At 39.8% G+C, this 27,501-nt stretch overlaps 1 protein-coding gene and 1 long non-coding RNA gene across 4 annotated transcripts in view; one reads left to right on the plus strand and one right to left on the minus strand.

Moving 5' to 3' along the window:
* Nucleotides 1-27,501, plus strand: part of fras1 (Fraser extracellular matrix complex subunit 1) — a 446,490-nt gene that overhangs the window by 369,374 nt on the left and 49,615 nt on the right. For all 3 annotated transcript variants that reach the window (XM_043696280.2, XM_043696287.2, XM_087985787.1), the window contains 11 exons: nt 202-361; nt 3,670-3,838; nt 6,691-6,937; nt 10,158-10,502; nt 10,814-10,974; nt 14,058-14,205; nt 16,042-16,247; nt 19,432-19,588; nt 22,390-22,590; nt 24,551-24,738; nt 26,805-27,080. In XM_043696280.2, coding sequence (XP_043552215.2) covers nt 202-361; nt 3,670-3,838; nt 6,691-6,937; nt 10,158-10,502; nt 10,814-10,974; nt 14,058-14,205; nt 16,042-16,247; nt 19,432-19,588; nt 22,390-22,590; nt 24,551-24,738; nt 26,805-27,080 — 2,258 coding nt within the window. The remainder of the gene's footprint in view (nt 1-201; nt 362-3,669; nt 3,839-6,690; nt 6,938-10,157; nt 10,503-10,813; nt 10,975-14,057; nt 14,206-16,041; nt 16,248-19,431; nt 19,589-22,389; nt 22,591-24,550; nt 24,739-26,804; nt 27,081-27,501) is intronic.
* The window catches only part of LOC122553030 (uncharacterized), a 105,504-nt gene that overhangs the window by 14,007 nt on the left and 63,996 nt on the right, over nt 1-27,501 (minus strand). The gene's annotated exons all lie outside the window — the stretch shown is intronic.

Here is a 27,501-nt window from a genome sequence, read left to right on the forward strand (position 1 = left end):
AAATTGTGCCTTTTGAAGTCCATACTGACTGTACATCCAGACTTTCCAGATGTGCTTTGGAGAAGCCATTTTGAAACTCATTTGTTTCATTAAGTGTTGTATAAATCTAATGCTGTTCAAATGTATTTCTGTAAACATTTAAGGTGGATGCAATATGTATATTTGTGTAATATGCCCTGTACAAATCTTATTTTCTTGCAGAGGATATAAACTTGGGTTTGATCTGCTATATTTTAAATGAAGATATGATTCAAAAAACTATGGACACATTCAAGTTTTTGGTGAAGGACAGCAAACCTAACATTGTCCATGATAATGTGTTCCATATCCAGTGGTCTCTAATCAGCTTTGAATATACCAGGTTGGCTTTTATATTTTGTTGCAATCATCTTCCATCATTTTACAACAGTAACCACACTTAGCCCCATTAGTTGAGAAATGCTTTGAATTGTTCTGAAAGCAAATAGAATTTTTCTTCAGCCAAATGCACAAGTCTTGAAATTTGTTGAGGCTGCATCTGTTTTATGTATCTCTATATAACCTTTGCTCATTTTTCCTTCATCAGTCAAAACAAAGATGGTTTTGCAATGAAATCATTTCTGTAGAAAAGGAAGAAGGCTGAAGGGTGATAACACCCTGAAGACTTGCAAATCTCTGTCAAGATGGTTGGTTAACACCTTGAGGATGGAGAAGAGGATAAAAGTTGCTCATGTCCCTCCACTGAGTTACTTAGAGACCACTAGCCCAGAAACAGCCATCAGCCTTTTGTTAGAGCTGGCAGAGGCAGCAGCAGTAAGAAGGAAAACCTGGTGGTTGCCAAGTCCTGCCTCTTTTCCAGCATTCACATGTGAATGGTGGTGAAGAGATGACTATTGCCTATTCTGGGCAAGGTGGGAAGAGCAAACATTGCAGTTGTCACCCTGTGCATTTTTACTGGGATGCCAATGGAATATCCAGCCAAAACAAAAAGCCTTGATAACCAAGTGGTTCATCTAATGCAGGCACATCTTCAAGAACCAACAGCCTCAACTTGATGGCAAAGTACAAGATGGAGATGAGGGGCAACTGGCTTCACTGCAAGAAATATGGGAAGCTGGGTAATAGCATGTTTCAGATAATAGCCATAGCCCAGTTGGGATGCAGTGTTTGGGAGAAGGGTCAGTGGGTAACTTCAAGCAAACTACAAGGTTCAGGCAGACACTGCAGAAATTCCCTGAATATGTGGTATCCAAAAAGCAGTATTGTGAATCCACTACCAGTGATGATAATGATACCTTGGGGAAGTACATAAGAACACGAACCTACATGACTGAGAGACTTATGAGTATAGATAGGAAGCATAAGCAACTGTAGAATTGCAGTTGTTATAGGGAAATTCATAGGGGAATTGACACTGGGGAGGATACAAGATGATGTGCAGTTTTACACACTCACACTCTCACACACTCATATACACTCTTTCCAGGGTTCCCCAGACTCTGCTAAAAATATGTTCTGAAGTTAAAGAGCTCACTGGCCTCACTACCTAGCCTGTGCTGTTAGAAATTATCCAGAAGACTCTGTTCCATCAGCACCTCTGAATGGGTCACCTCTAGTCCATAGTCACCACTGGTGCTTGGAAAAACTGCAACTCCAAACCCCAAATGTGACCTCTCTGACTTCTTTGGGGACCATAACCCACAGTTTGTGAACTGCTGATAGATGGACTTGGATAAAGTACCAAATTAAAAACTTATTCAGAAGATCAGAACACATGGGATTGAAGAGATGGTGTTAACTTCAGTATTTAGTTCCTTCCAAGATAGGAAGTGAGAGTTGTGGGGATTAGTATTTTTCTGATTGGAGTAAACTGTGCATCAGAACCTTCCAGGGATTGGCATGAGGACCATTATTTTTCTTGGGCCTGTGATCTGGATTTGGGAATAATCGTCATTGACTTGACTTGTCTGCTCAAAGACAAGTCTGTGGTGATTACTTACCCCACCGTAGCAGAGTGCTGTATTGGCAAGGTGAAAAGGTCCAAATCTACCTCAGCTAAAATAGGAACTGAAGACCATGCTGTTGGAAAGAACTTAATCTGCACACTAACCATCTAGCCAGCCCAATTTGGTTACAGAAAATACAGATTTGTACGTTGTAGATGATAGAGAACTTAAAACATGGTAAATAGCAAGCAGTATAGTAGCATATTTCAGGGATGATGAGACAGTGTAGAGAGGCAGTATAATCTAAACTTGAGTGAGTGGCAGAGCATGGAAAATCAGAAAGCTCTGGGAATCATATTCACAAATTTTTGGAAGTTAAGGGAAATTTAATAATCTAGTTTGGAAAGTGTGTGGGATGGTTTATAATACGTAAAGAAAGAAGTAATGTGAAATCTTTACAAATTGCTGTACAGGCCTCAGTTAAATTATCATCCACAATTTTGGATATTGCATTTTAGGAAGGGTGTCAAGGGTTTGGAAAAAACGCAGAAGAGGTTTACCAGAATGACCCAAAGGATGAGAGACTGTGCGCACAACATAGAAGAAGTTAGGATTATTTTCCTTCCAGCAGAATAGGATGGGGGGTACTTAATAGAAGTACCCCAAATTATGAAGAGCTTTATAGAGTAAATAGCTTGTACCTATTTGCTCAACCAGAGGCCTTGGATGTAAAATATTTGCAAAAGAACGAGAAGGAAATGAGTAGAAATTTCTTCAATTGGAGCGTTGCTAAAAGCTGGAATGCACTACCTGAAAATGTGCTGGAATTGGATTCTTCAGTAACTTACAAAGGGCACTTGAAGAGCTATTGAAGATATCTGATTTTCAGATTTATGGGAAAGAGCTGGAATGTTGAATTAAATTTAAGAAGGCATAAGGGATACTTGCCTTTATTAGTCGAAGCATTAAATACAAGTGCAAGGAGGTCAAGATGGAACTATTCATAATGTCAGACCATAGCTGGAACTGTGTGTAGTTCTGGTTACCACACTGTAGGAAGGATTGCACAAGAGATGGTGCAGAAGAAATTCACCAGGGTGTTGCCTAAGCTGGAGCTGTGTGAAGAGAGACTAGATAGGCTGGGGATTTTTTCCTTTGTGCCGAAGAAGGCTGAGAGTGAATCTGAATCATGTATACCAAGCTGAGACAGGATAGGTGGGCTTAAAATGGAGGAATATGAGGCAAGTTCCTTCAGATGCATGCACTCTGACCGATCTAACTTTGATATTAACAACTCCCAAGTAACTCCCATTTATCTCCAATAAAAGCAGAAATTTCTAGAAAAACTCATCCAGTCTGGCAGCATCTATGGAGAATGTTTCTGAAGAAGATTAGCTGGAGTTGAAATATTAACTGTAATTTCTCTCCGCAGATGCTGCCAGACCTGCTGAGTTTTTCCAGGAATTTATATTTTTGTTTCTAATTTCCATGATCCGCTGTTCTTTCAGTTTTCCATTTGGTCTTCTTGTATCCAGCTTTATAACGTATATATGTATGTATAGACATAGTCCCGGGCTAACTATCGGTTGCTAACCTCCTCAGGATTGGATTTCCAATTGTCGTCTTCATATCTGGTTCCAGCACTAGGTGCTTTTAATTGTTCTTTATCCTTATGCCAATAAATATTCTCAGTGAGGACGTTTACTTTAAAAAACACTAATCTCAGCCCTTGTCTTGTTTGCAGTTACAATGTCAGTGAGAAGGCCGGCTCTATCAGTGTCACAGTGAAGAGGTCTGGGAATCTCAATCAGTATGCCATTGTACTGTGCCGTACTGAACAAGGGTCAGCAACATCTACATCTGGAGCAGGCTCAAAGCTGGGCCAACAAGATTACGTGGAGTACGCAGGGCAGGTACGTGCAAGTATCATACCTGCATTGCATTGGTTACATATTAGGACAACAGAATAAGTGATGGATGAACTAACAGCTAATGGTTACTTGTCTGAACTTGTTACTTTAAATAGTAAAAAAATTATGCTTTGCACTGACAGGTTTTTTTTCTTTCGGATACAAAGTTGGTTGGATGTCAGCTGTACACATAAGGTGGATACAGAAAGTCAGAAAATGTAAAGGGAAAGTTCGCTGGAGATCTTCTCAGAGCTGGTTTTGATCTGACATTATAACTTTACGCTGGGCCTCAAACATGTTTCCAGTGAATTAATGGTACCGGGTCAGGAGCAGTTCCGAAAGCTCCAATCGTATATGTCCTACCGATACAAGTTTTAGTGAAAATATAGACATGAATATATGTGGAAACAATGTTTGCCCGTAAGAAGTTGCAAATGGAGAAAAATGTATCTGTAGGAAAGCAAAAGTTCTATCAAGCAGCTTCAGGTTAATCTGTCAATCTAGGTTTTTTAATTGTTGGTATTATTTAGACCTTAGCAGTCGTAGTTTTTTACTAATTTCACCTGATAGTGGTGACTGAAGCAATCACTGTTAGATTGATTCTCTTTTACATTACAATTTTATAACCCATTAGGACATACAACAGGCATTCAGTCTGATATCATCTGTTTAACTTCATTGCCAGATGTTAACTGGAAGATCAATTTCCTTTATGTCCAGTTTTGGGAGTAAGCAATGCAGTAGAGATGGGAGTATGAAATTGTGTTTAAATGAAATTTAACAAACTCAGAAAATGTCTCAACTTGGTTTGAGCCTTTACCAAGCCTGAAGTGGGAAGCGACCGCAAAGCGACTGGTGAAAATGAAAGGTCAGCAAGACTAAGTTGCAGACATCAATTTGTAGGGGAGTGATAGAATAACCCAACACCCTACCATTTGTTCAACAGCTGCTGATGTGACTTTGAAGTTGTTTGCTGGAGAAATAAATTGGGTTTTGCATCATCCCACACTGCTCCCTGGCCCCAGTCCACACCAACTTTTTCATTAGCCAGTTCTACTGTGTGCCAGCAGTGAGGTCACGCTGTATTTCTGGGCACAGCACAGCATAACCTTTTACTGAATGCTCCAGCATTGTGCTTGCAGCAGTATCAGCTGGTTCTCTGCTGACTGCTACACATTACTAAAGTGCCAGATCAGGGCAACCATGGAGCTATGACAGATGAAATCTGGGCATATGCACCTCCTGAGGTTATGCTTCCTCTTAATCACGCAGGCCTTGTTTCAGGAAGTCCCTGATAGCATAACTTGGTGATGGAAGTCCACGGAAACAAGGCTCAACATTTGTCGGGGGAGGGAGGGGAGGATCTCTTCTTCAGGGGTACTTTGATTTGGAGGGGCCACTTCAGTTTTTAGTGGCTTGGTTTTCATTCTCATGAACCTATGCACTCACATAGTCATTACCTTCTGAATTTCCATTGATGTTTGGACTATTTCGACTTGCATAGAAGCATAATGCATCAGTAACATCAACAATCATCAATACCATCTAACTTAAAGTCAAAACACGTAATGATAGGATTAATTTCTGAGGTAGCAAGGTGTTTAAATTGACACAAGATAACAGAGATAAGTTAGCAACAGAATTTTTTTTTTAAAATAACTGAAACATACTTCTGCACACAAAGAAAAACTATTCAGCTGAGCATACCTTCCATAGACTGGTAAGGATGCAGCTAATGTGTCTCCATTGCATATGTACAAAACTGAAAAATTTTAAGAGGGCAGTTACTACCCCTTTGCTGCATTCTCCGATTTAAATTTAATAGTGGTTCATTACAAAAACATTCACTTATCCCCACATAGATCCTGAATATATGCACCCTTAAGCTAGAGGTGCGACATATATTTGCAAACAGGTCATGACCTCAGTAATTACAAGTTTTTCAAGTTCCTCAAAAGGTGACTTTGCCTTTCATTGCCAGGTTTGAAACTGTTCTGTCGTCTTTGCAATTGCTATCTCATTGTCTCAGGGTCAGTCTCCAGCCCCTTACCCTGTCCTGACACCTTTTTTGTTTCTTTTCCCCTTCCTTACACTTTCCTTTTCTCTGTCACCACCATTTGAGGTCACCCCATCGTCCCACCTCCTGCAGCCTTGCAGCTCTTCCAGCTCTTTGCTCCCCCCCAGCCTGATGTGTGTTCCCTCTTCAGTTCTTATGCAACCTTTCACGGGGTCTATAAGCAGTATGATTGATACCTACCCTGTCAGATAAAGGTTTGCGCATGGAATTGATAGGTTACATTCTACAAAAGAGAATATTTCCTGATGGCTTAGTTCAGAAGTTCATCATCAAGTATGTAGTGGGGTCCATACAGATCTGACAGTTCCTCATGTATTAAGTTGATTGATTTCAGCTGGTATAATACTTGAGCACAATTGTCAGAGAGTGTCCTGAAGCTATTTGCTATTTGTTGACTCCTACTGAAAAGTGCATGGGTCTGGACAATGGATGAGTAGATCACCAACTCTCCTCTTGCTTTCTATGACTATCCCTGTTGACACTCAATTTTTGAGATTTCCACATGAGAACACTTAAAACTTGGAAGAGGTACAAATGGACTGTATCCATAGATCCTCTGGGGGAAAGAAAAACAGCCTCTATCAATTCCTTATGCAGATGAGGAAGAAAACTAGAGCTAGGACACAATATATTTTAAGTGAAGGTTAACATTCCTTGATGGAGCAGTGACACTTTACAGTGAAAATGCATTATGACCTGATGAGAAACAATAAACTTGATTTCCTTTGTAGTGTATTAAAGACATTAAACAGTCTCTATATGCTTGCTTTTTCAATAGGTTCAATTTGATGAGAGAGAGGATACCAAGGCTTGCACTATTATAATAAATGACGATCAGGTGTTTGAAAACCTCGAAAGTTTTAATGTGGAGTTGAGCATGCCTGCATATGCCTTGCTTGGGAAGATTACAAGAGCTAAAGTGAACATCAATGACACAGAAGATGAGCCCACTCTACAGTTTGACAAGAAATTATATCGAGTCAATGAAAGTGCTGGATTCTTGTTTGTCCCAGTAGAAAGGAAAGGTCTGTGTTGATTTTTTTTTCAGTGAATCCTTTACTAATTAAAAATAAGTGTAAATTTTTGATACAGCATTTGAAGAAAAGAAAACAATGAAACCTTGTGATTTTTTTTAACAGTAAAATGCTATCAACTTGCACCTCAAGCAACAGATCAAATTTTTAGTTTTCTCCTAAATATTAATCAGCACACTGAATAGTAAGTGAGTAATTGCAGCTCTGAGGTCAACGTTAGGTCAGATAATTTTAGTCCATGCCATACTCCATTCTTGAAATTTAAGGCTTTAGGATTAATTTTAAATATTTCTTGCTATGTAACTTTTACCCAATTTGCATTAGTGTCCCCTATCATATACTAGATTTAGTTACTTTGCATAGTTTCAGTTTGGAATACTCATTGGCAAATGACAATGACTGCTAAATCATTTGTTAACTATAAAACAGATTTATGTATTTTTAACATCCAAAGGTATGACATGATATGGAGGAAAGGTTGCAGATCAGCCGTGATCTCACTGAGTAGGCTAGAGGGACTAAAATTCCTCCTGCTGTATCTATTTTAATGATCGAAGCACCTGAAATCGTATGTTAAATGTTTAATTCATCCAAAACTGCATTTTAATATTTCTGTGGGAAAAAAAGGCAGTTTTTTTTATTGTCTATTCTTATGGCTTGTTCAGGGTTAAGACCAATTTAAAATTTGGTGATCTTTGATCTTAATGCCCTTAATTTATTGAAACATGCAACACTCTGAAGTGACTTGGCAGGAAAGTCGGAGAGAGAGTTGTTTCCTTGTCTGGGGAATCTGGAATATTGGGTGCACGGTTTCAGAATTAGAGGCTGATAATTTAAGACTGAGATGAGGAGAAGGCTCTCCATTTGGAGAGTTGTTTAGCAGAGGAATTAAAGATTTTCTGGAGTGGATAGGCAAGTGGAAATGATAATCGCCATATTGTATAGAATTTAGCTGGTCCCAGTGCAATATCTGAGTATTCTTGCTATTTCTTATGTTAATGCTGAGGTTCTACTGTGTTTTTCGTCTAAGGATAAAGGATAGGCAAAAGTAAAAAGATATTCCCTGTCCTTAAATTTGACAACATTTCTGTAATTTCTTGCATTAACACTGGGTGGCACAGTGGTTAGCACTGCTGCCTCACAGCGCCTGAGACCCGGGTTCAATTCCCGCCTCAGGTGACTGACTGTGTGGAGTTTGCACATTCTCCCCGTGTCTGCGTGGGTTTCCTCCGGGTGCTCCGGTTTCCTCCCACAATCCAAAGATGTGCAGGTCAGGTGAATTGACCATGTTAAATTGGTAAATATGGGTGGGTTGCGCTTCGGCGGGTCGGTGTGGACTTGTTGGGCCGAAGGGCCTGTTTCCACACTGTAATGTAATCTAATCTAAATCTAATCTAATCTAAACACTATTCATTGGATTATCACCTCTGACATATCAATCAATACAATCTTTAGTCTGGTACAAGTATCTTCCAAACCAACTCTGTAGGATTGGTCATTGGTACAATGGAGTTAATTGAGGAAAAAAAAGTTACAATCTGTATTTAGGTTTGAAAAGATTTAAGGCTATCACCATTAACTGAGCATGGGGTAGCTTTTCTCTATTAGCATTTGGTTGGTGTACGTTGCCTATGTAGATTATTATCGGATTATTTATACACACAAAGCTAGGGAGATTTTCCATTCATTTCACTTCTGTTTGTGCTGAGATTAACAAATGCAGAACTGAACATGCCGTTTTTTTGTTTTAAGATAGGACCAAGCCATAACGTGCATTTATCCGTTGGGCCAGCAGATATACTTTTGTTTTTGCCTTTCAACTGCTAAACATCACTTCTTACAAGTCGCTGTCAGCCATTTTGAATTGTAAATCAGATTATTCAAAAATCGTGATGTAAAATACTCTTCCAAATAAGTCTATCGAGAAGCATTTTTTGCCAAATATTTGACCACTGAATAATGTTGTACATGATAGGAAAATTTACAGAAGTACTTTAACAATTAAGAACGATGGAGTTATAAAAAAAACCAGAACTAGAATTCCATGAGTATTTCACATTGCTCTGGTTCTTAATACTTTGCTCAATGCATGTCATTCATCTTTTTCAATTTGTATTTTAAAATTAATTGGGTTAATAACTGCAATAATGTGTGGAAGGATTTAATGTGACCGTCAGTAAGTAATGCAGTAAAATCATGCAAAGAGATGCTTGGACCTCATGGAGAAGAGTTGTACCATTAGCTAACCCTCTGTATTAATTTCCCAAGGACTGGATTTAATGCTTTTCTAACAGTGTATTTGATAGGGTGGATCAGGCTTAATGGAAAAAAAAATAGAGGTTCACCACCTACCCAGAGAAAGGGAGGACTGCAGATGTTGGAGATCAGAGTTGAGACTGGGGTGCTGGAAAAGCACAGCAGATCAGGCAGCGTCCGAGAAGCAGGAGAATCAAAGTTTCGGGCAAGAGCCCTTCATCAGCCTACCACGTACCCTCCCACTCCTGTCCTCACTGCAATTATGCCAGCAGCAGGAGTGGTGTCTGGTGGTGCACCCTCAGGGAGAGATTAATGCCAACATAAGGGCCTCATCCCACCATTACTGCCATTTAATAGCATCAGGAGAGGCTCACACAAACAGCTACCCACTCTCATCTCCATCCGCCTCACCCTCCCATTGAATTCTCAAAACCTTGTCCCAGCACTCTGGGCAACAAATGGGCACGCGCAAAGTTCCGTTCTGTTGCAGCCTTCCTCATCACGAAAATGACGGTGGGTCACCACTGCTGCTCATGCTGCCAGTACATAAAGAGCTGCCATCTTCAGATTGGCTGCGGCTCCCTGAGATGGGGGCCCCTATTTCGGAAGGTCTAAAATCCCACCTCCATCCTATTCAACCCAACCCATTGAAGGACGCTTTCTTCATCAGGCAGAGGCTCACCCAACCCCTAACATGGAGCTGGAAGTGGGCCTGAATGAGACAATGCGTGGCACTTTGTGTACTTCAATCCAAAGAGTTTTGCAATACTGCAGTACACAGTCTTAGCTGTTTCTTCAACAAGGCAGTAACGGCCATAGCAAGTGACCGATGCTAATTAAAATAAGTTAAAACACAAAAACAATTACTTTATGGCTGTGCTTTTACACGACATATATATGATTTGTTTTTGATTAAAAAGTATATCCTATGTCTCTTTACATTGTCAATGCATAGGAGACACCAGCAGTACAGTCTCGGCAATCTGCTACACTATACCAAAAACAGCCAAAGGCAGCAGCCTGTATGCTTTGGAATCTGGTTCCGATTTCAAATCCAGGGGAATGACAAATGAGAATCGTGTGATTTTTGGCCCTGGAGTCAGCATGTCGACATGTGATGTCCAGGTGATTGATGACAGTGAATATGAGGAGGAAGAAGACTTTGAGATCACGCTGGCTGATGCATCATACAATGCACGAATCGGGGAAGCTGCAACTGCCAAAGTGATTATAAATGGACCCAATGATGCTTCCCTGGTTTTTCTTGGGAACTCTTCTTTCACTGTTAGTGAAGATGCAGGTAGGCGCTTGATTAGTCCCATTATCATCAATCCACTAAGCTCTCTAGTTACAGCAGCGTGAACTCTGAGTCATAAATATGTTATGGATTTTTTTCAAAAGAAATCCAAATTATTTTGCTTATTATTTTGATAAAACATGGACACTAGGTCGAATTTGCACAAGTAAATGGGGCTGGTCTGTGAGCAGACTGAATATGATGAAATGTTTAATTGTAATTTATAAAGTACAATTTTTCTGTCATAGAGCGGGGGTAATACTTTCTTACCAGGTGGGGACACATTGTCATATTAAGATGTATTTATTTTATAGGCACCATTGAGATACCAGTTATCAGACATGGCAGTGATTTGTCCACCCCCACTTCAGTGTGGTGTGCTACCCATCCTTCAGACCCTCCTTCTGCAACTCCAGGCATTGACTATATCCCCAGTTCGAAGAAGATAGATTTTGCACCTGGCAAAACAGAAGAGGTAAATGACCTTCATATAAAGTATATCACAGTGCGCACAGAGCTGTATTTAAATCAAGGCATTGATAAATGTATGGTGCCAATATATATGAGAGGAGAATTAAGATGGAAAAGTTTTATATTAATGATTCTTCGAGATATTAAGTTTACAATCTCATCCATAGGTAGAAGAAAATTCAAAGATTTTCTTAGAGGGATAAAGACACTTGATAGTTAATTTTCCAAATCAGTTCCATCAGTGAGGATTCATAGTTGAGCAGCCAAGGGATACACAGTGCACCTGGTGGGAAAGATTGTCATGTGTTCATTCATGGGACATGGGCATCATTGGCTGAGCCAGCTTTTATTGCCCATCCCTTGGAGCTGTTGAGAAGTTGGTGGTGAGCTGCCTTCTTGAACTGCTGCAGTCCATTTGGTGTAGGTACGTACTCAATGCCATTAAGGAGGGAATTCCAGAAATTTCTTCCAGTGCCACTGAAGGAACAGCAATACATTACGAAAGCATGATGGTGAGTGGCTTGGAGAGAGTCTTTTAGGTGGTGGTCTCCCTCATATACGTGCTGCCCTTGTCCTTCTAGGTGTAATGGATGTAGATTTAGAAGGTGCTGTCTAAGGAGCCATGGTGAGTTTTTGCAGCGCATCTTGTGGCGAGTACATATTGCTGCAACAGAGTGACAGTGGTAGAGGAAGCAAATGTGGTTGCTTTGTCCTGGATGATGTCACCCTTCTTGAGTGTTGTTGGAGCTGCACTTCCATCCAGACAAGTGGGGAGCATTCCATTACACTCCTGACTTGTGCTTTGCAGATATTGGACAAACTTTGGAGAGTCAGGAAGTGAGTTAATAACTGCAAGATTCCTAACCTCTGATCTGCTGTTGAAGCCATAGCATTTATGTAGCTCTTTCAGTTTAATTTCTAGTCATTATTAATCCCAGGATGTTTATAGTGGGGGATTCAGCAATCATAGTGCCAATGAATGCCAAGAGGCAATGGTTAGATTCTCTCTTGTTTGAGATGGTTATTGTCTGGCACTTGTGTGGTATGAATATAACTTGCTGTTTATCAACACAAACCTATGTATTATCCAGGTCTTACTTTATTTGAACTACTTCAATATCTGAAAAATTGTGCTCAGATGCAACTTTGACGTCAAGGGCAGTTACTCTCACGTCACCCCATTGCTCCATGAGGGCCATTGCTTTATTGAGCCAAGAATTGTTTTATTGAGCCAAGAATTGAACATGTCTCCCAAAGGGAGAGAAAGTTCCATCTTCGAGGTCAGCAATCAATCTGATTGGCCAGCATCTCTCACACATTAAGCAGTGTCAGAGCTTAATCATGCACACAACCACCTCCATAAAGAGAATTTGCAAACAGACCCATATTATCCCTAAGCTTTGTTAGCAGGAAGGGATTGAATATCCGAGGGAAGGGGTAAGGATTAGGGTTAGGACCCTTTCAGGGAAACATAAAATGTGCTCTTTGGAGGAGGTGATGTTCCTGACACATACAAGGCATTTGTCAAAGGAAGAACACTCCCTTCTTCCCACCTTTTCAACGAACATTGATACGATGTCCTTCCACTCTGGCCTGCCTTCCATGCTGAGCATGACATGGCAGTGATAGGAAATTGAGGTCCTTTACTTTCCTTTAATTGGCCCAAGGAAAGGCAGCTTCATGGGAATGGTCCAACTTGCTGTGGCATGTTTGGTGGCAAGGAGTATTTGATCAGGCAGGAGGGCAGGGTGTAGTTATCCTGCGGCCTTACTGCCTCAGTCCCAATTGAGTCTGTGGTAGGAAAGCTCATGACCAACCCAGCCTGCTGCGTACAAGATCCACTCAATGCCTGAACAAAGAATGTCACAGACTTAATGTAGGTCCTTGCTGAAAGTCATTTCCTTGCCTTTGCTGCTGTTTTCCACCTGCAGATAACCTTGCTTCGATTACTTAACCATACCTGGATCTACGGCCTGGACTAAGAGTAAAATCCACAACTGTATTGATCAGAGACCAGAATGCTTCCAACTGAAATGTGGTCATGGCAATTCAAATATATAAACTATACAACACAATATCCAGAAATAGATCAAGAGTATCTTGAGCCTTGGGTGGGTATGTTACCAATAGGAGTCACCACCTCCTGGATGATGAATTTTTTTAAAATTCATTCATGGAATATTGGTGGCTAGGTGAATGTATATTGTCCATGAGTAGATGGTTGTAGTTTGCTGCAGGTTTGAACCGCTGCAGTCTATGTTCTGGGCATACACTAGAGGAAGAGATTTTTAGGTTTTGATCTAGCTCCTTGAAATAGTATCAATTCAAATTGGAATGTTGCTTGGAGAGGAGCTTATACCATATATTTATTGCCCTTGTAGGTCTACATAGTAGAGACCATAAGTTTGGAAGATGCTGCCAAAGGAGTCGTGTTGAGTTGCTGCAGCACATCTTGCAAACGGGACATCCTATTGTCACTGTGCATTAGTAGAGAAGGGAATGAATGTTCACGGTGGTAGTTGGAGTGTCAGACAAAAGGGCTGCTATGTCCTAGGTGGTGTCAAGGTTCTTGAGTGTTGGAGCTGCACTTAAGCAGGCAAATGGAGAGTATTCCATCTCTGGCTTGAGCTTTGTAGATCTTGTACAGGCTTTGAGGAATTAGGTGATGCATTACTCTGCACAGAATTCTCAGCCACTGATCTACTTTTGTAACCATGATATTCAAATAGCAGGTCCAGTTCACTTTCTGGTCAGTGGTAACCACCAGGTTTTCACACAATGAAGAGCTACCAGTCTGTGTTTGGCTGGCAGTTCTCAATGGACGGGACCTTCCTGATTGGCACTTAATACGCAGACCATCAAAAAGAGGCTGTAGGAGGTTCTCTACTTGACTGACAAGGTCCCTGTTGCCTTCATTTAACACCAACTTCTGTTTCTCTCTCCACAGTTGTTGCACTCAGCAGGTGTGCCAATGTGTTCAGCATTTTCTGTTTCCATATCATTTTTAAAATCATTTCATATCATATCAAAAGAGTTACCTGATGGCTGAGGTTATTCAAATATCCTATTCCTTTTTTTTCCCGACAGACCTGCACTTTAACTATTTTGGATGATGTGCAGAATCCAATCATTGAAGGGAATGAAACTTTCATTGTATTTCTGAGCTCAGCCCAAGGAGCAGAGCTAACTAAACCCTACCAGGCTATCGTCGCTATCAATGACTCCTATCAAGATGGTAGGTTGCTTTAAGTAAAGATAAGGCAGAAAGTTAAAATTACACTTTTGTAAATTGACCATTCAAAGCTTAGACTCTTTCAGTATAGCTTTAAAAATCTTCAATGGTTACGAATATGGTTATTGCTGCCAAATTCTGCAGTAGTTAATTAATCTTAACTATAAATGTTGGAAAGAAATTTAATTGCATATCAATCTGCTTCTAACTAAATGGTGAAAATAAGATTGCAGTGATAGAAGTTTCATTAATGAATGTGGGGTCACATATTTTGTATTTTTATTATCTTTTGAATATTGCACTGTGGTCAGATTATTGATTTGTTATGAAACAAATGTTAGACCTGTTTGTGTGTCAAAGAAGCTCAGCAACTGGGTATATGGGGGAGGAAACGAAAGTGAATATTTTGAGTCCAGTTGACTCTTCTTTTCAGAATGTCAACTTGAAGCATGTCATCTATTTCTGTCTCCAGAGTAGCTTCTGCCAGAACAGCTGGGTTTCTCCAGTACTTTGTTCTGTTATAAGTTCATACCTCCAATGTCTGCAGGGTAGCACTAGATCTATCTAACCTGCCTGTTCTTGTTGGATTGGGAAACTGTTCAGATGTTTTTCTGAAATTGGGTTTCATCAATGCTGGTTAAGCAACACTGTAATTTTAAAGATGTTACCTTTGCTTTTGAATCACTCCATGGCCTCACTTCTCTCTAATTCTGAAATCTACTCTGACCCTACAATCATTTGAGATATGCTACTTTAGTCTCGACTTCTTGATTGTCCCCAGTTTTATTTCTCCATTGGTGGTCGTGCCTTCAGCTGCCACTAAGCTAAGTTGTGGATCTTTCACCCAGAATCCCATGACTTCTCAACCCTTCTTCCCTTCTTTAAAATGCACTTTAAAGCTTACCATCTTACCAAGCTTTTGGTCATTTACCCTAATGATCCTGTTCCTCTAGTCTATAGATATATTGAGAGTGGATATACAGCCAAATGTGGCACTTTAGGACACCATTAAAGTCCCAGCTGCTGCTCCTTCGGGATTGCAATTACCTGATTTTCCAAAGGGAAATTCTCCTGTTCACTGGGGACATAGCCAGAAAAGCTTCCAACGATATGTTATAATTGGAGATTTAGGACAATTTTGACTTGTGCATAAATACAAACTCTTTACTTATTTACTTGCATTTACTTATTTTTCTCTGTGTGTTACTCTTTTTCTGTCTCTCTCTTTTTGACATCTTTCTGTCCATGTATATATCTCTATCAATGTTTGCATATCTCTCATTCTTTTGCACTCTGTCCATCTGTTTGTCTCTCTCTGCATGTATCTGTTCTTTTCTGACGCTCACTTTACTTGCATTTTTCAGGAGGTTGGTAATCAGCAGGCATTCTTCTTTCTGTATCCTCCACAGATTGAAGAAATGTAGCCTTAGTTGGTTTTGGGGAAGAGACATGCTGAGCATAAATGTGAAAATATTGTTTTGGCAATCCAGGATAAATGTTCTTCAACTCCAGAATTGGTGTGTGTGTTGTTAACAGTTTCCACATCATAATGAGGTGACAGATGTAATAATGTAAGGAAAGACCTGTAGATGATGGAAAAGCTGAAAACGTCCAGGTTAGACAGCATCTATGGGTAGAAAGTACAAGTTAGTAATCTTGGATTGGGCATATCATTAGAGAACTATCAGTTCCTATTCTGTTCACTAAATTAAAATTTCAGGCATAAAAAGCCTGATAAAAATATAAATGAGGCTGTCCTTAATACATCTCAAATAAGCCAGAATTACTTTATTGCTGTTATAAATAAAAAAGAATTTTAAGCCTTACTGGATATTTCAGTTCCTAGTATGCAGTTTGGTAAGAATATCTACAGAGTGAAGGAAAAAGAAGATGAATTACATGTTCCCATTATCCGAACTGGGGATCTTAGCTACGAGTCGTCTGTGAGGTGCTACACTCAACAGCTGACTGCAGAAGTGATGGAAGACTTTGAAGAAAGAAGGAATTCAGATGACTCACGCCTTACTTTTCAGAAGGGAGAAAAGGTAAACCTGTCTTTAACTTGTCCAGTCACACATTTATCTGCTTCCTTCAGATTTCTGCCAAACTTGACAGAACCGTTAGTTTTACAGTAATTCGATCATTCTGCCCTTCAGATAGGCAAATGAGTGCAAACTGCCTTTATTCAAATTTTTTAAAATGTTCTTCAAGTGTTGAAAGTAGTTGAAAAATGAAGGTCTTAATGCAATTGAAATGGGAGGAGGAGTGGATGGATCAGATGTTGAAGGTTCCCACAGCTCTGAACTCTTAATTTATTAGGTATGGGCAGTTCAGACAAGAACAACATTAATTGCCCGTCCCTAATTGTCTTGAGAAAATAATGATGAGCAAATGTTTCCTCAAAACTCTGCAATTACATGGCTACGTATGTTCCTGTGCAGGTGAGCTCATTCAACTGTTATAAGTTTCTGCATCAGCATCATGCACTTCAAGTTGACAATACATTTTAAAAAAACAGGGGACATTGACTGTGAGCTATATTCTTGAGGTTCTGCAGCCCAGGTGGTGACAGTAATTTCACAGATGCAAGATTTTGATTCCATGATGTTGATGTATTGGTATCATACTTAACATGTCAGGATTGTATGTAACTTGAGGGGAACTTGCAGGTGGTGGTGGTTCCACATTTCTACTGCACTTGTCCTTCTAACTGGTACAGGCTGTGGGTTTGGAAGGCACTGTTGAAGGAACATCAGTGAGTTGCTGCACAGCATCATCTAGTTAGTACACACTGCAGACACATTACACTGAAAGTGGATAGTATTTAGGTTGAGCTGATTGTTTTGTTCTGCGAATGTCGTTGGAGCTGCACTTGTCCAGGCAAGTGTAGAGTTTTCTATCCTGACTTGCGCTTCATGAATGATAGAGACACTTAATGGAATTAGGAGGTGAGAGACTTGCTCCAGGATATCCATTCTCTGACCTGTTCTTGTAGTCTCAGTATTTATATAGCTGGTGCAAATTGACCAGTGGTGATTCCAGAATGTTGATGCTGAAGGATTTGATGTAATTGTGCCCCCACTGAAAGTCAAGAGAAGGTAGTTAGATTCTCTTCAGGTGATCTGATAAAAAGAAAGACTGTGTTGGCACAGTGAAGTTGGTGGCAGAATAGGAAACCATTGTGTTTTGATAGTATATCTCCTAAATGAGAGTTTGTAACATCTTCGCTCCTGCCAAAGCTTTTCTTTAGGAAGTGCACTACATTGAAGCAAGGACAAAATTGAATCATTCAGCTAGCAGCTGCCCGAAGCATTTCACAGCAAAAGAATTGCATTGGAAGTGTAGAAATAGTCATTAAGTGAACAAATTTGGCAGCCGGTTTTCAAACAACCCTCAGATGTATGTTACGGTAATGGATTAGTTTAAACCCCACTGTGCATGTCTTCGAAGCACAACAAGTACATACAACAGGAGCCAGTTTGGGGATCAACTTGCATACCCAAACTATACATTTAGGAGTGAAATTGTCCACAGTTGTCAAAGAGATTATAGAAGGCTTCTTTGAGAGGCCAACGGAATGTCCTTTGCTGCTTTGTTGCTCAGTAGGAGTATTGGGAAAAGTGCTTTCCTTGTGATGCCATCAGTCCCCTCTTCCCTTTTGCAATTGGATTTTGCAAATCCTGACAGCAACTGTAAAGTTTAAATGGGAAATGTAGTTGAAGAGTGGGAGACTTATTTCCAAATATATTGAAGAACACAAGAAATAGATACATGTCTAGGCCATTTGGCCCCTCAAGACTATCCCACTATTCAATAAGCTGCACCAGGCCTCCACTCTTCTTCTGTGTGAGCTCCCAAAAGTCTACCTACTTGGTGATCTAGTCTCCACAACCCTGTGGGTAAAGAATTCCAGACATTCACTAGAGTCTGGGAATAGAAATCCTGTTGCATCTCACTTTAAATGAGTGGTCCATTATTCTGTAATTATATCCCCCAGTTTGCGATTCCTCCACGAGTGGAAACATTTTCTCAACATTTATCCTGACAATCGCTTTCAAAATTTTGTCATGTATTAACAAGATAACCCCTCATTCTTCTAAACTTTGATGAATAAAACTCTAACCTGTTTAGCCGTTCTTGATAAGTCAATCTCTTCACCCACGAATCAGACTAGTGAACCTTTTGAACTGCCTGTAATTCCGGTGTATTCTTTCGTGAATACAGGGACCAAAACTTTACACAGTACTTCAAGTTCAGTCTCACTGACCCTATATAGTTTTAACAGGACCTCACTATTTTTAATTCCCAACATCTTAACAATAAACACCAAAATTGCATTTGCCTTTTTAGCTACTTGCTATACCTGCATGCTACCCATTAGTGTTCCATGCACAAGAAGACCCAGATCCTTATGTGCTATACATTTTTGGAGTCTCTTAACCATTTAAGTAATAATCCAACTTTTGATTTTTCTTACCAAGATGCATAAACTTTCATTGTCTCCTGCATTAATCTCCATCTGCCATGTATTTGACCATTCGCTCATCTTACCTATAACCCCTTGCAGATTCTTTGTCTACATCACAGTATAAACTTTCATCTATTTTTGTATCATCAGCAATTTGGATATAATATATTCTGCCACTTCCTCATAATCATTAGTACAGTTGGTATATCATTTGAAGCTTTAGGACTGATCCTTGAGGTGCTCTACTAGTTAGGGCTTTCTGAATTGAAAAACACCTGTTAATATTGACACTGTTTTCTGTGTGTTAGCCAATCCTCACTCTTACTCACAATACTGTCAGCTCCAACCCTGTGCAAAACTTTTTCTGTGGCACCTTATTGAATACCTTCTGTTAAAGTTGTGCCTTTTCAGATCAGGCCAGCCGGTCACCACAAAACATGCTGCCACATAAATGACAATGGGCACAGACAAAGCAGGTTGATTTTGCTTTTATTACTCCCAGCACCCCTGAAAACCCCATGGTAGGTGTAAGGTAGAAATGTGTACTCTTGATCAGTGGTTGGAACCTCAAGCTCCATTTATGGGAATGACTGCTGTTTCCTAACACAGATAATACTTATTCTGAAAGCATTAAATTGTGAAGAGCATCAACACTCTTTTTCTTCTTTGTTAAACTCCAAACTGAACAGTACACTGGAAGTAACATACTCAGTTTGAAGAGCAAGCACTTGTTCTCTAATGTGCATATTTCAAATAAACAGGTGAAGAATTGCACAATATTGATAAATGATGATACGATCTTTGAACCTGAGGAAAGGTTCCAGCTCCATCTGGGCAACCCCTTAGGCAATCACTGGAGTGGAGCCAAGGTTGGAAAAAATGATGTTGCTACTATAACGATATCAAATGATGAAGATGGTAAGCTGCTTTCTGATTTATCATATTAAATAGTTTTAGATTTGCCTTATTATAATCACTAGTAAGTTTTAGATTATTATTCTTCGAACATGGCTGTTCTACAAACTGATATAAAGACTAAGATTGAAATGTATTGGGATCAATTTTCGGTGCATTTGTTTGGTGTTAACAGTCTCAACATGTGTTGGTACCCTTACTGTACCTTTAGTACAGGTAGGGTCCAGATTCATTTTGTAAAGGAAATAACACTGTGTGTCCAAAATGCCCACCACTTCCATGTTTGGAATTTGATCTAGTATCGTGAATCTACATTTATGCTACAAGTGTAGCTAGTGTTAACGATGTAGTGCTGAGGTCACTTGATGGAGAGTTAACATGTGGAATTTGGTGACTGAGTGAATCCTAAATGCATGAAGGGAGAAATGCTGTTCTAAATGTTCAACTACAGGATATAAAGAGGAATGTAGTCATTAGAGTGCACAGTGCAGTTAAAGTGATTTAAAAAAAAACCTTTCTCTCTGGCCAGAAATGTGTCCAAAAGGCTTTATTGCCTTATTAGTACCAGGACTAGGAACATCTCAAGTTGAAGGGGAACATGAAATGAGAGGAAGAAGTGTCCTTCCAGCATGGTCCATGTGGGACAACAACATTGACAGGACTAAGAGAAAGGTTCTGTTAAGGAAGTATACACAGCCACAGGCTGTATTAACAAGCAGAATCAGATTGCTGTATTACAATGAGAGTGACCAGTAAATTGAATATTGAATAAATAAGGTCAGAGAGTTAAATCTGTGGCTCAATGATTAATGTTAGGAAGGTATGTTTCAATTCTTGGGCCATAGGCATCAGTACTTAGGAAAGAGGTGCTAACTTTAGAGCAACCTTCACATGAAGGGAAGCACAGTGGCTCAGTGGTTAGCACAGCTGCCTCTTGGCACCAGGACCCTGGGTTTGATTCCATCTTCAGGCAACTGTCTGTGTGGGGTTTGCACATTCTCCCTGTGTCTACGTGGGTTAGATGGATTGGCAATGTTAAATTGCCCATAGTGCCTAGGGGATGTGGAGGCTCAGTGGGTTAACCATGAGAAATGCAAGGTTTCAGGGCACGAGGGTGGGTCTGGGTGAGATGCTATTCGTAGGGTCCGTGTGGACTCGATGGGCCAAGTGACCTGCTTCCACATTGTAGGGATACTATGATTCTATGCTGAACAGTGCCAGGGTGAGTTTTCTGGCAAATCTCACAAAGCAAACATAAGGCTGTAGAAAAGGTTTTAAACTAAATAGTTGTAGGTTGGGGAAAGGGAAGTTTCAAAGATTAATGAGAAAGGACAAAACAATAGCAAATGATAGTGCTGCAAGAAATGATGACCTGAGTGTGACAGGAAGGCATAGAGCATTAAGAAACATTGAAAGCATCAGCAAATAGGGTTCTAGCAAATAAGGAAAGATGATTAAAGGACAGAATGAAAGAATTTATATCAAAATGCATGCAACACTTGTAGAAGGATAAAAGAATTAATAACGCAAATAGAAATATGGGTTTGAATAAGAGGTCTCTCCTTTAAGGTGGAAGCAGGATGAATTTCTTTTCTTTAATATTTATAATTCTGTACACAATGATAATTGGATATATTCAAGGTGATGTTGGAAGGTTTTGATCTATGAGAGAGTCGAGGATTATGCAGGCAGACAGGAGAATGGAGTTCAGACTATGATCCAGATCGACAGTGATTTTATTTTAGAGAGGAGTTGGCTAAAGGGGTGGAAAGGCTTACTCCTCTTTCTGTTTTTTATAGCCTTGTTATTTCTCAGTAAAACTTACTCTGGGATGCTGTGACAAACTGGAACAGATTGCAGACAGGCAGAGACAAGGGCAAGTTCAGATCTTGTTCGAAAGGCATCAAATAGAGGCATGAGTTATATACTTTTCTGCCCTCTCTCCAATGCATGTTTTGTAATGTGCTGGCAAGAATTAAATGCAATGCTTCAAAAGTGTAAGCTGACAGGTGCATTGTCAAGGCTTTACATGATCACTGCAATCTTGTATTTTGGCCTTGTTGTGCACAATACTGTTAAAGGCAAGACTATTTCCTTAGTGATGTTGCTCCATTTTGGGGTGTAAATAAGATAATTTTTAAAAATATATAATTTTAAAATTCTCTCATGGCCAAGCAGAATTTATTGCTCATCTCTAGATGACCTTGCAAAGGTGGTGGTGAGCTGTTTCTTGAACCACTGCAGTCCATTTGCTATGTGGGTTGATCCCCACAATGCCATTTCGGAGGGAATTCCAGGATTTTGACCCAGCAATATTGGGAACAACAATTTATTTCCAAGTCAGTATGTTGAATGGTTTAGAGTGGTTTGGAGCTTCCCATGTATCTGCTGAACATGTCCTTTTCGATGGTAGTGGTTGTAGAGTTAAAAAGTGCTGACTAAAAAGCTTCAATGAACCTTAAGATGATACACTGCTATTGGCCTCTCTTGTAAGTTCAATATGTGCAAAGTGTTGTAATTTTGATAGATCATTTGTAATTTGTTAAGAATTCAATAGAATAATCAGTGTGAAATGCTAACTGACACAAACATTGAATCAGTAAGAGATTATCCAGAAAAGAAATGAATCAGATGTAAGCAGTTCCTCAATACTGCAAGCAGAAAGAAAGTTATCTCTTGAGATAAAGTACGATAAGTTCCTGTCCAAATCAGAGATGTTGACATTTGTTTTAATTTGTATTGTATCATTTATTTACTTGAATGCTATTCTAATTCAGCCTTTATTTTGATATTTTCTTTTCAAGCCCCAACAATTGAATTTGAGGAAGCAACATACCAAGTGCATGAGCCCCCAGGCCCTGATGGTATTGCGATACTGAATGTCAAAGTGATCAGGAAGGGAGACCAGAACAGGACTTCAAAAGTTCGCTGCAGCACCCGGGATGGATCAGCTCAGTCAGGCATAGACTATAACCCCAAGAGCAGGGTCCTTAAGTTTAGCCCAAGTGAGTAATGTCACAACATTTTAAAGATTTTAAGTTTGATGGATTTAAAAGGATTTGAAACCATAATATGTTTTCTGTGTTAGGCCAACTGAGTAAACTTGTTATTTGATTGAACTTTATCAATCAATTTGCTGGCTTCTTTTTTTAAATGGAGTGCCTGTAACATCTCCAGTCTGAAGCCTGACCTCTGCAGCTGTTTGATAACACTCAATCACTGCAGATATCGGTGATCTCTAAGTTGAGATAGATTGTTCAGGTTCCTGTACACTACACTGCCCCATGAGCATTGTGGAATAAATCAAAGGCATTAAACATAAGCTACCAAATACAGGATACTTTTAGGAAGAAGCAGAAAAAAATCTACATTAACTAATTTCGAAAATGGCATAATAAAATGCAATCTCTCATTAATGGGGTGAGTCCATTCTTTCTTTTGGAAGGTTTCCATCTTTGGCATTTCAGAAATCCATTATCTTTAAATATATGGACCTTCAGACCTTTGGGGCTAGTAAGGGACTGAACAAAAATTGCAGTTCTGCTGACCATCAGTAAGAGCAGGCACTGTCTGCAGCAATGTGATTGAAGGAGTTGAGAGCATGGGAATATCTATAGTAGATCATGCTGATTGGCTGGCTTCCTCCAGAGACTGAATCAATGATTGGAAGAGCAGCAGCGGCAACAGAACGGAACCAGTGACATGAGGGAGCCAGAGCAGTTATTTCTGGATTGTCCTATTACCACCATGCAGGGGAATTTTGGCTGCAGAAACATCAACGTCCTGAGGGGACTGAGAGGCAGAATAACAAAATGATAAAAAGAGGGACTCTTCACCAATAACAAGGCCAGGAAGTCTTCACTTGACCTCTCAACAGGCTGGATCCTTTGTTCCTTTAAAGTAAATCTGCGTCCTCGCCAGACAGATGACTGATAGATTTAGAGCCAAACTGCATTCATCTTAAGGTACTTTTCCAATTTCCAGCCGTTAGAATTGGCCGAGAAGTATTTGCATTTCACCACAGATGACTAAAAATGCTAAAGTCTCCATTCCCTCATTTTGCAGTGAATTTACTGCTTTGTGATGTAAGGTATACACAATACTTTGACTCTCAGAAATTTCAAACCTTTGGCCGCTATCGTCCCCATTTTAGTTTTGAAGTTGTGCAGAAATTAATCTGTAATGAAGCTGTGGTTTTCAATGAGATTTAAATATTTGGCTTATTACCTGCTGGTCTCCATCAATAACCAATACCCATATTGTGAAAGTATTCAGAATTACAACTGCACCATGATCTATAACTTTTGAATTGCAGCTGCTTTTTTTCTTAAACCTAATGCACATTTTAAATATTACAGGCTCAATTGAGGTCAATGGAAGGAAAATCATACTAGGTCTATGATGGGCAGCTAACCTGCTTCACCCTTTCTATCCTGACACGCAGAGGGTGGCGAAGGCCTGGAATGCATTGCCAATGGAAGTGGTAGGGGCGGGAATGATAGTATCATTTAAGATGTATCTATAAAGATCCATGAATGGGCAGAGAGTACAGGGATACAGATCCTTAGAAAGTAGGTGGCAAATTTAGACAGAGGATCTGGATCAGTGCAGGCTTGGAGGGCTGCACTGCCCTTTCCTGGGCTGTAAGTTTCTTTGTTCCTACAAAAGTTGGAAACTACCCCTGTGTGTTATGTACAAGGATCAATCACAAATACAGAAATAGTGACCTTGTAATGTAACACCAGGAAATAATGCTATGATGATGAGGAAGTCTTCATCAGGGAGGATGTTGCTAAACCTTTGCTCCTATGTACTTCAGCTTTGAGGTCCAATTTTTTTTTTGTTTTGAAAAAACTGCATTGCCACTGTGAGGCGAGATTTAGTGTACCATTACTGACTCTGTAATCAGTAGGTGCAGTGAACTCATTAGCCACTCATTACCAATATTGATTTTTTTCTTTATAGGCATTGACCACATTCAATTTAAAGTAGAAATCCTGTCCAATGATGATAGAGAATGGCATGAATCATTTTCTCTGGTGCTGGGCCCAGACGATCCAGTTGAGGCGATTCTTGGTGACATCACCATGGCCACAGTGACCATTCTTGACCAGGAGGCAGCAGGAAGTCTAATTTTGCCAGCACCACCTATTGTAAGTGGGCATATTAATCGCCAGTTGATGTATTTGTACTGAATCCGCTGGATTTATTCCAGTTTATATGTGAAGCCTCCATTTATATTTATTGCTGGAATACCCACCGTCTGTACTGATGTGTTGTTACTGTATATTTGCTGATACTGTATGTGTTGATGTGATAAACAGTTAAGAAAGTATTTTCTGATCAGGTTTGCTTGATTTTTGGATGTGAAATGGTATAGCTTGGTCAGTGAAATGGGCAGAAATGATTTTCTTTGAATATGTATCAACTTTACATCATTCACCAATTTCCAGCTGCGGAAATCTGAAAAATCAGGCAATTCCACCTAAAACAGATGGCAGTTTAGATATATTCTAATCAACCTGTTCAGAAACATCATTTCACTTTCTGGAACAAGTCGGACTTGAATTCAGGCCTCCTGTCTCAGCGGTATGGGCAGTATCACTGTGCCACAAAGCCCTCAGAGAACAGTTTAAGTAAAATATTAAAATATACAACACATGAACCCCCCATGATTCATACTTATAGCCCAATGATATGACATCACTGGATTGGCAACTACTGGAAGAAGAGAGAAGTTCATATATAAAGACTTTATGCCAGGCGTTCTGCTGCAACTTCACTTTTGACACCAGTGCCAATGCTGTCATCAATACTTTCCAATCAAATGGAAATATCCCCATTTACATTTTTTTGGAGAAAGAAAGAGGTTCAGTGCTGTGAACTAGTCAAATGTATCTGTGTTCTTCTCCACCTCCTCAGTCTGTACATATTTTGTGTATTTGTAGAAGTCTCTGTGCTTAGTTTCAGCAGCCATTCACTGCAGATGAAAGCTGCTGTTGCCAATGGAGGCAGTGATCGTGGACTCAATAGCACAGGAAGTGTTAGTGGATGCCAGGGTTGACCTATGTGGATGGTGCCATGAAGTGGTTTACAGAATTTGTTCTCCAGTTATCCACCTCATTCTGTACAGATTCCTGTGGGTGATGAGCTACTTATTCATTGATTTGTTCCTGCACATTTGGTGTCGAGTTACTTTTATGCCTGCTTTGAGCATGGTCTCTATTCACCTTTGGCAAAGACTGTCAATGGATTGAAATGTACTTCAGGACTATGAGGAATTTTTCCACTTTTTTTAATATTTCCCTTTAACTGTCACTTTCTTTGAAATGTCACTTGCACAAACTGTTCTGCTTTCGGAAGACATTCAGGTTAGCACCCAGAGCTGAATATGATAATATGCAGATTGTGTAAACTGCACAGTTTGGGTAAGCATTATTTCTGTTTAAGCTATTCAGAAATAAATTGCACCCATAAGGTCAACTTTCTTGAGTACCCATTCAGGAACTAAATTAACTAGAATCATTGTTCCTGCAAATCATCTTCTGTCACTGTGCCAAGACAGTGCAGTTAGAGTGGTTGAAGATTAGACTTTGAAGCTGGTTTTGGGTCTGCTGGATTCTTGCCACTTTTGAAAGCCTAACCTGAAGTGTGGACAGGCATCTTTTGTGAGTGTTCCTTTGGATGTCACGGAAAGGAATTTTTTATGTGATCTACTGAAATTCCTACTAACATGCCAGGGCCTGGTCCTGCTCAATGTACGGTGCCCAAACCTTTTTTGAAAGGTTCTGTATTTGGGTACCATATAATCACATCACCATTTGACTTAATGTAGACTTCAACGTTATGCTACAGACCCACATGACCTTGAAGAGACTTCAAACCTATGCTGCAGGGGCACTTGTGATTCTCGTCTGTGGTGCTGTGGATTTTCAGGGCCATTACATGCAGTTGAACAATAATTGCATGATGTTTTTTCTTTTGTGTCAGGACAGGATCAAAAATAAATGTGGAAACAATTAAATTTACAAATGCTTGGAGAGAAAATCTGAACGCAAAAGTTGGAATGTGTTACGCCTGTATCTTTCAATGGCAGGATAAACACAAAACTACTAGGTTACATTTGGGTCACTCCAGTCTAAATATTTTGTGAAATGTGATTTATAAGGTGCTTCAATACATTTGGGTTGGATGTTTATTGTTGTCTGTATTACTCTAGGTTGTGTCTTTGGTTGATTATGACCACGTTGAAGAAGTGACAAAGGAAGGAACCAAGAAGAACCCATCTCCTGGCTACCCACTGGTGTGTGTGACACCGTGTGACACACATTTTCCGAAGTACTCTGCTATGAAAGAACGCTGTGACGAGGCAGGAATTAATCAGTCTACAGTTCGTTTCAGTTGGGAAGTGGCCACGCCCACTGATACAAGCGGAGCCAGGTCTCCCTTTGAGACTGTAACAGATACTACTCCCTTCACTAGCATCAACCATATGGTAAGTGTTGAAAACAATACAACCAGCAGGGAATTTGCAACAGCTTAAAAGGTCAGACAAAAATTAAGATACCCGGTTATTTTATTAACCTTTTAGCAGCGCAAAATTGAAAATGAATGCAATAGGCATTATAGAAATGACAGTTGGCTCAATGCAAGGAGAGAGGAGCAGGAAGAATGTAGTAAAATCGCCAGTTTGATGGGATTGAGATTATCTGAAAAGTGATAGGTTTATTCTCGCTGGAGGCCTTGTAGGATTAATATGAGTCGCTGTTTCTCCTGCCTTCAAGCTTAATGTACAATATTTATTTTAGTTTAAAATCTCATTGCCTCTAGTGTTTTTTTTGTAAATTATATAATTCATTCTTTTGATATTGGTATCAATGGTGAGACCAGCATTCATAACCCATCCCCGGTTGGCC

The sequence above is a fragment of the Chiloscyllium plagiosum genome, unplaced genomic scaffold, assembly GCF_037043375.1.
Source record: "Chiloscyllium plagiosum isolate Xiang-an unplaced genomic scaffold, Cpla_swu_hap1 HiC_scaffold_1, whole genome shotgun sequence".
Classification (NCBI taxonomy): domain Eukaryota; kingdom Metazoa; phylum Chordata; class Chondrichthyes; order Orectolobiformes; family Hemiscylliidae; genus Chiloscyllium; species Chiloscyllium plagiosum.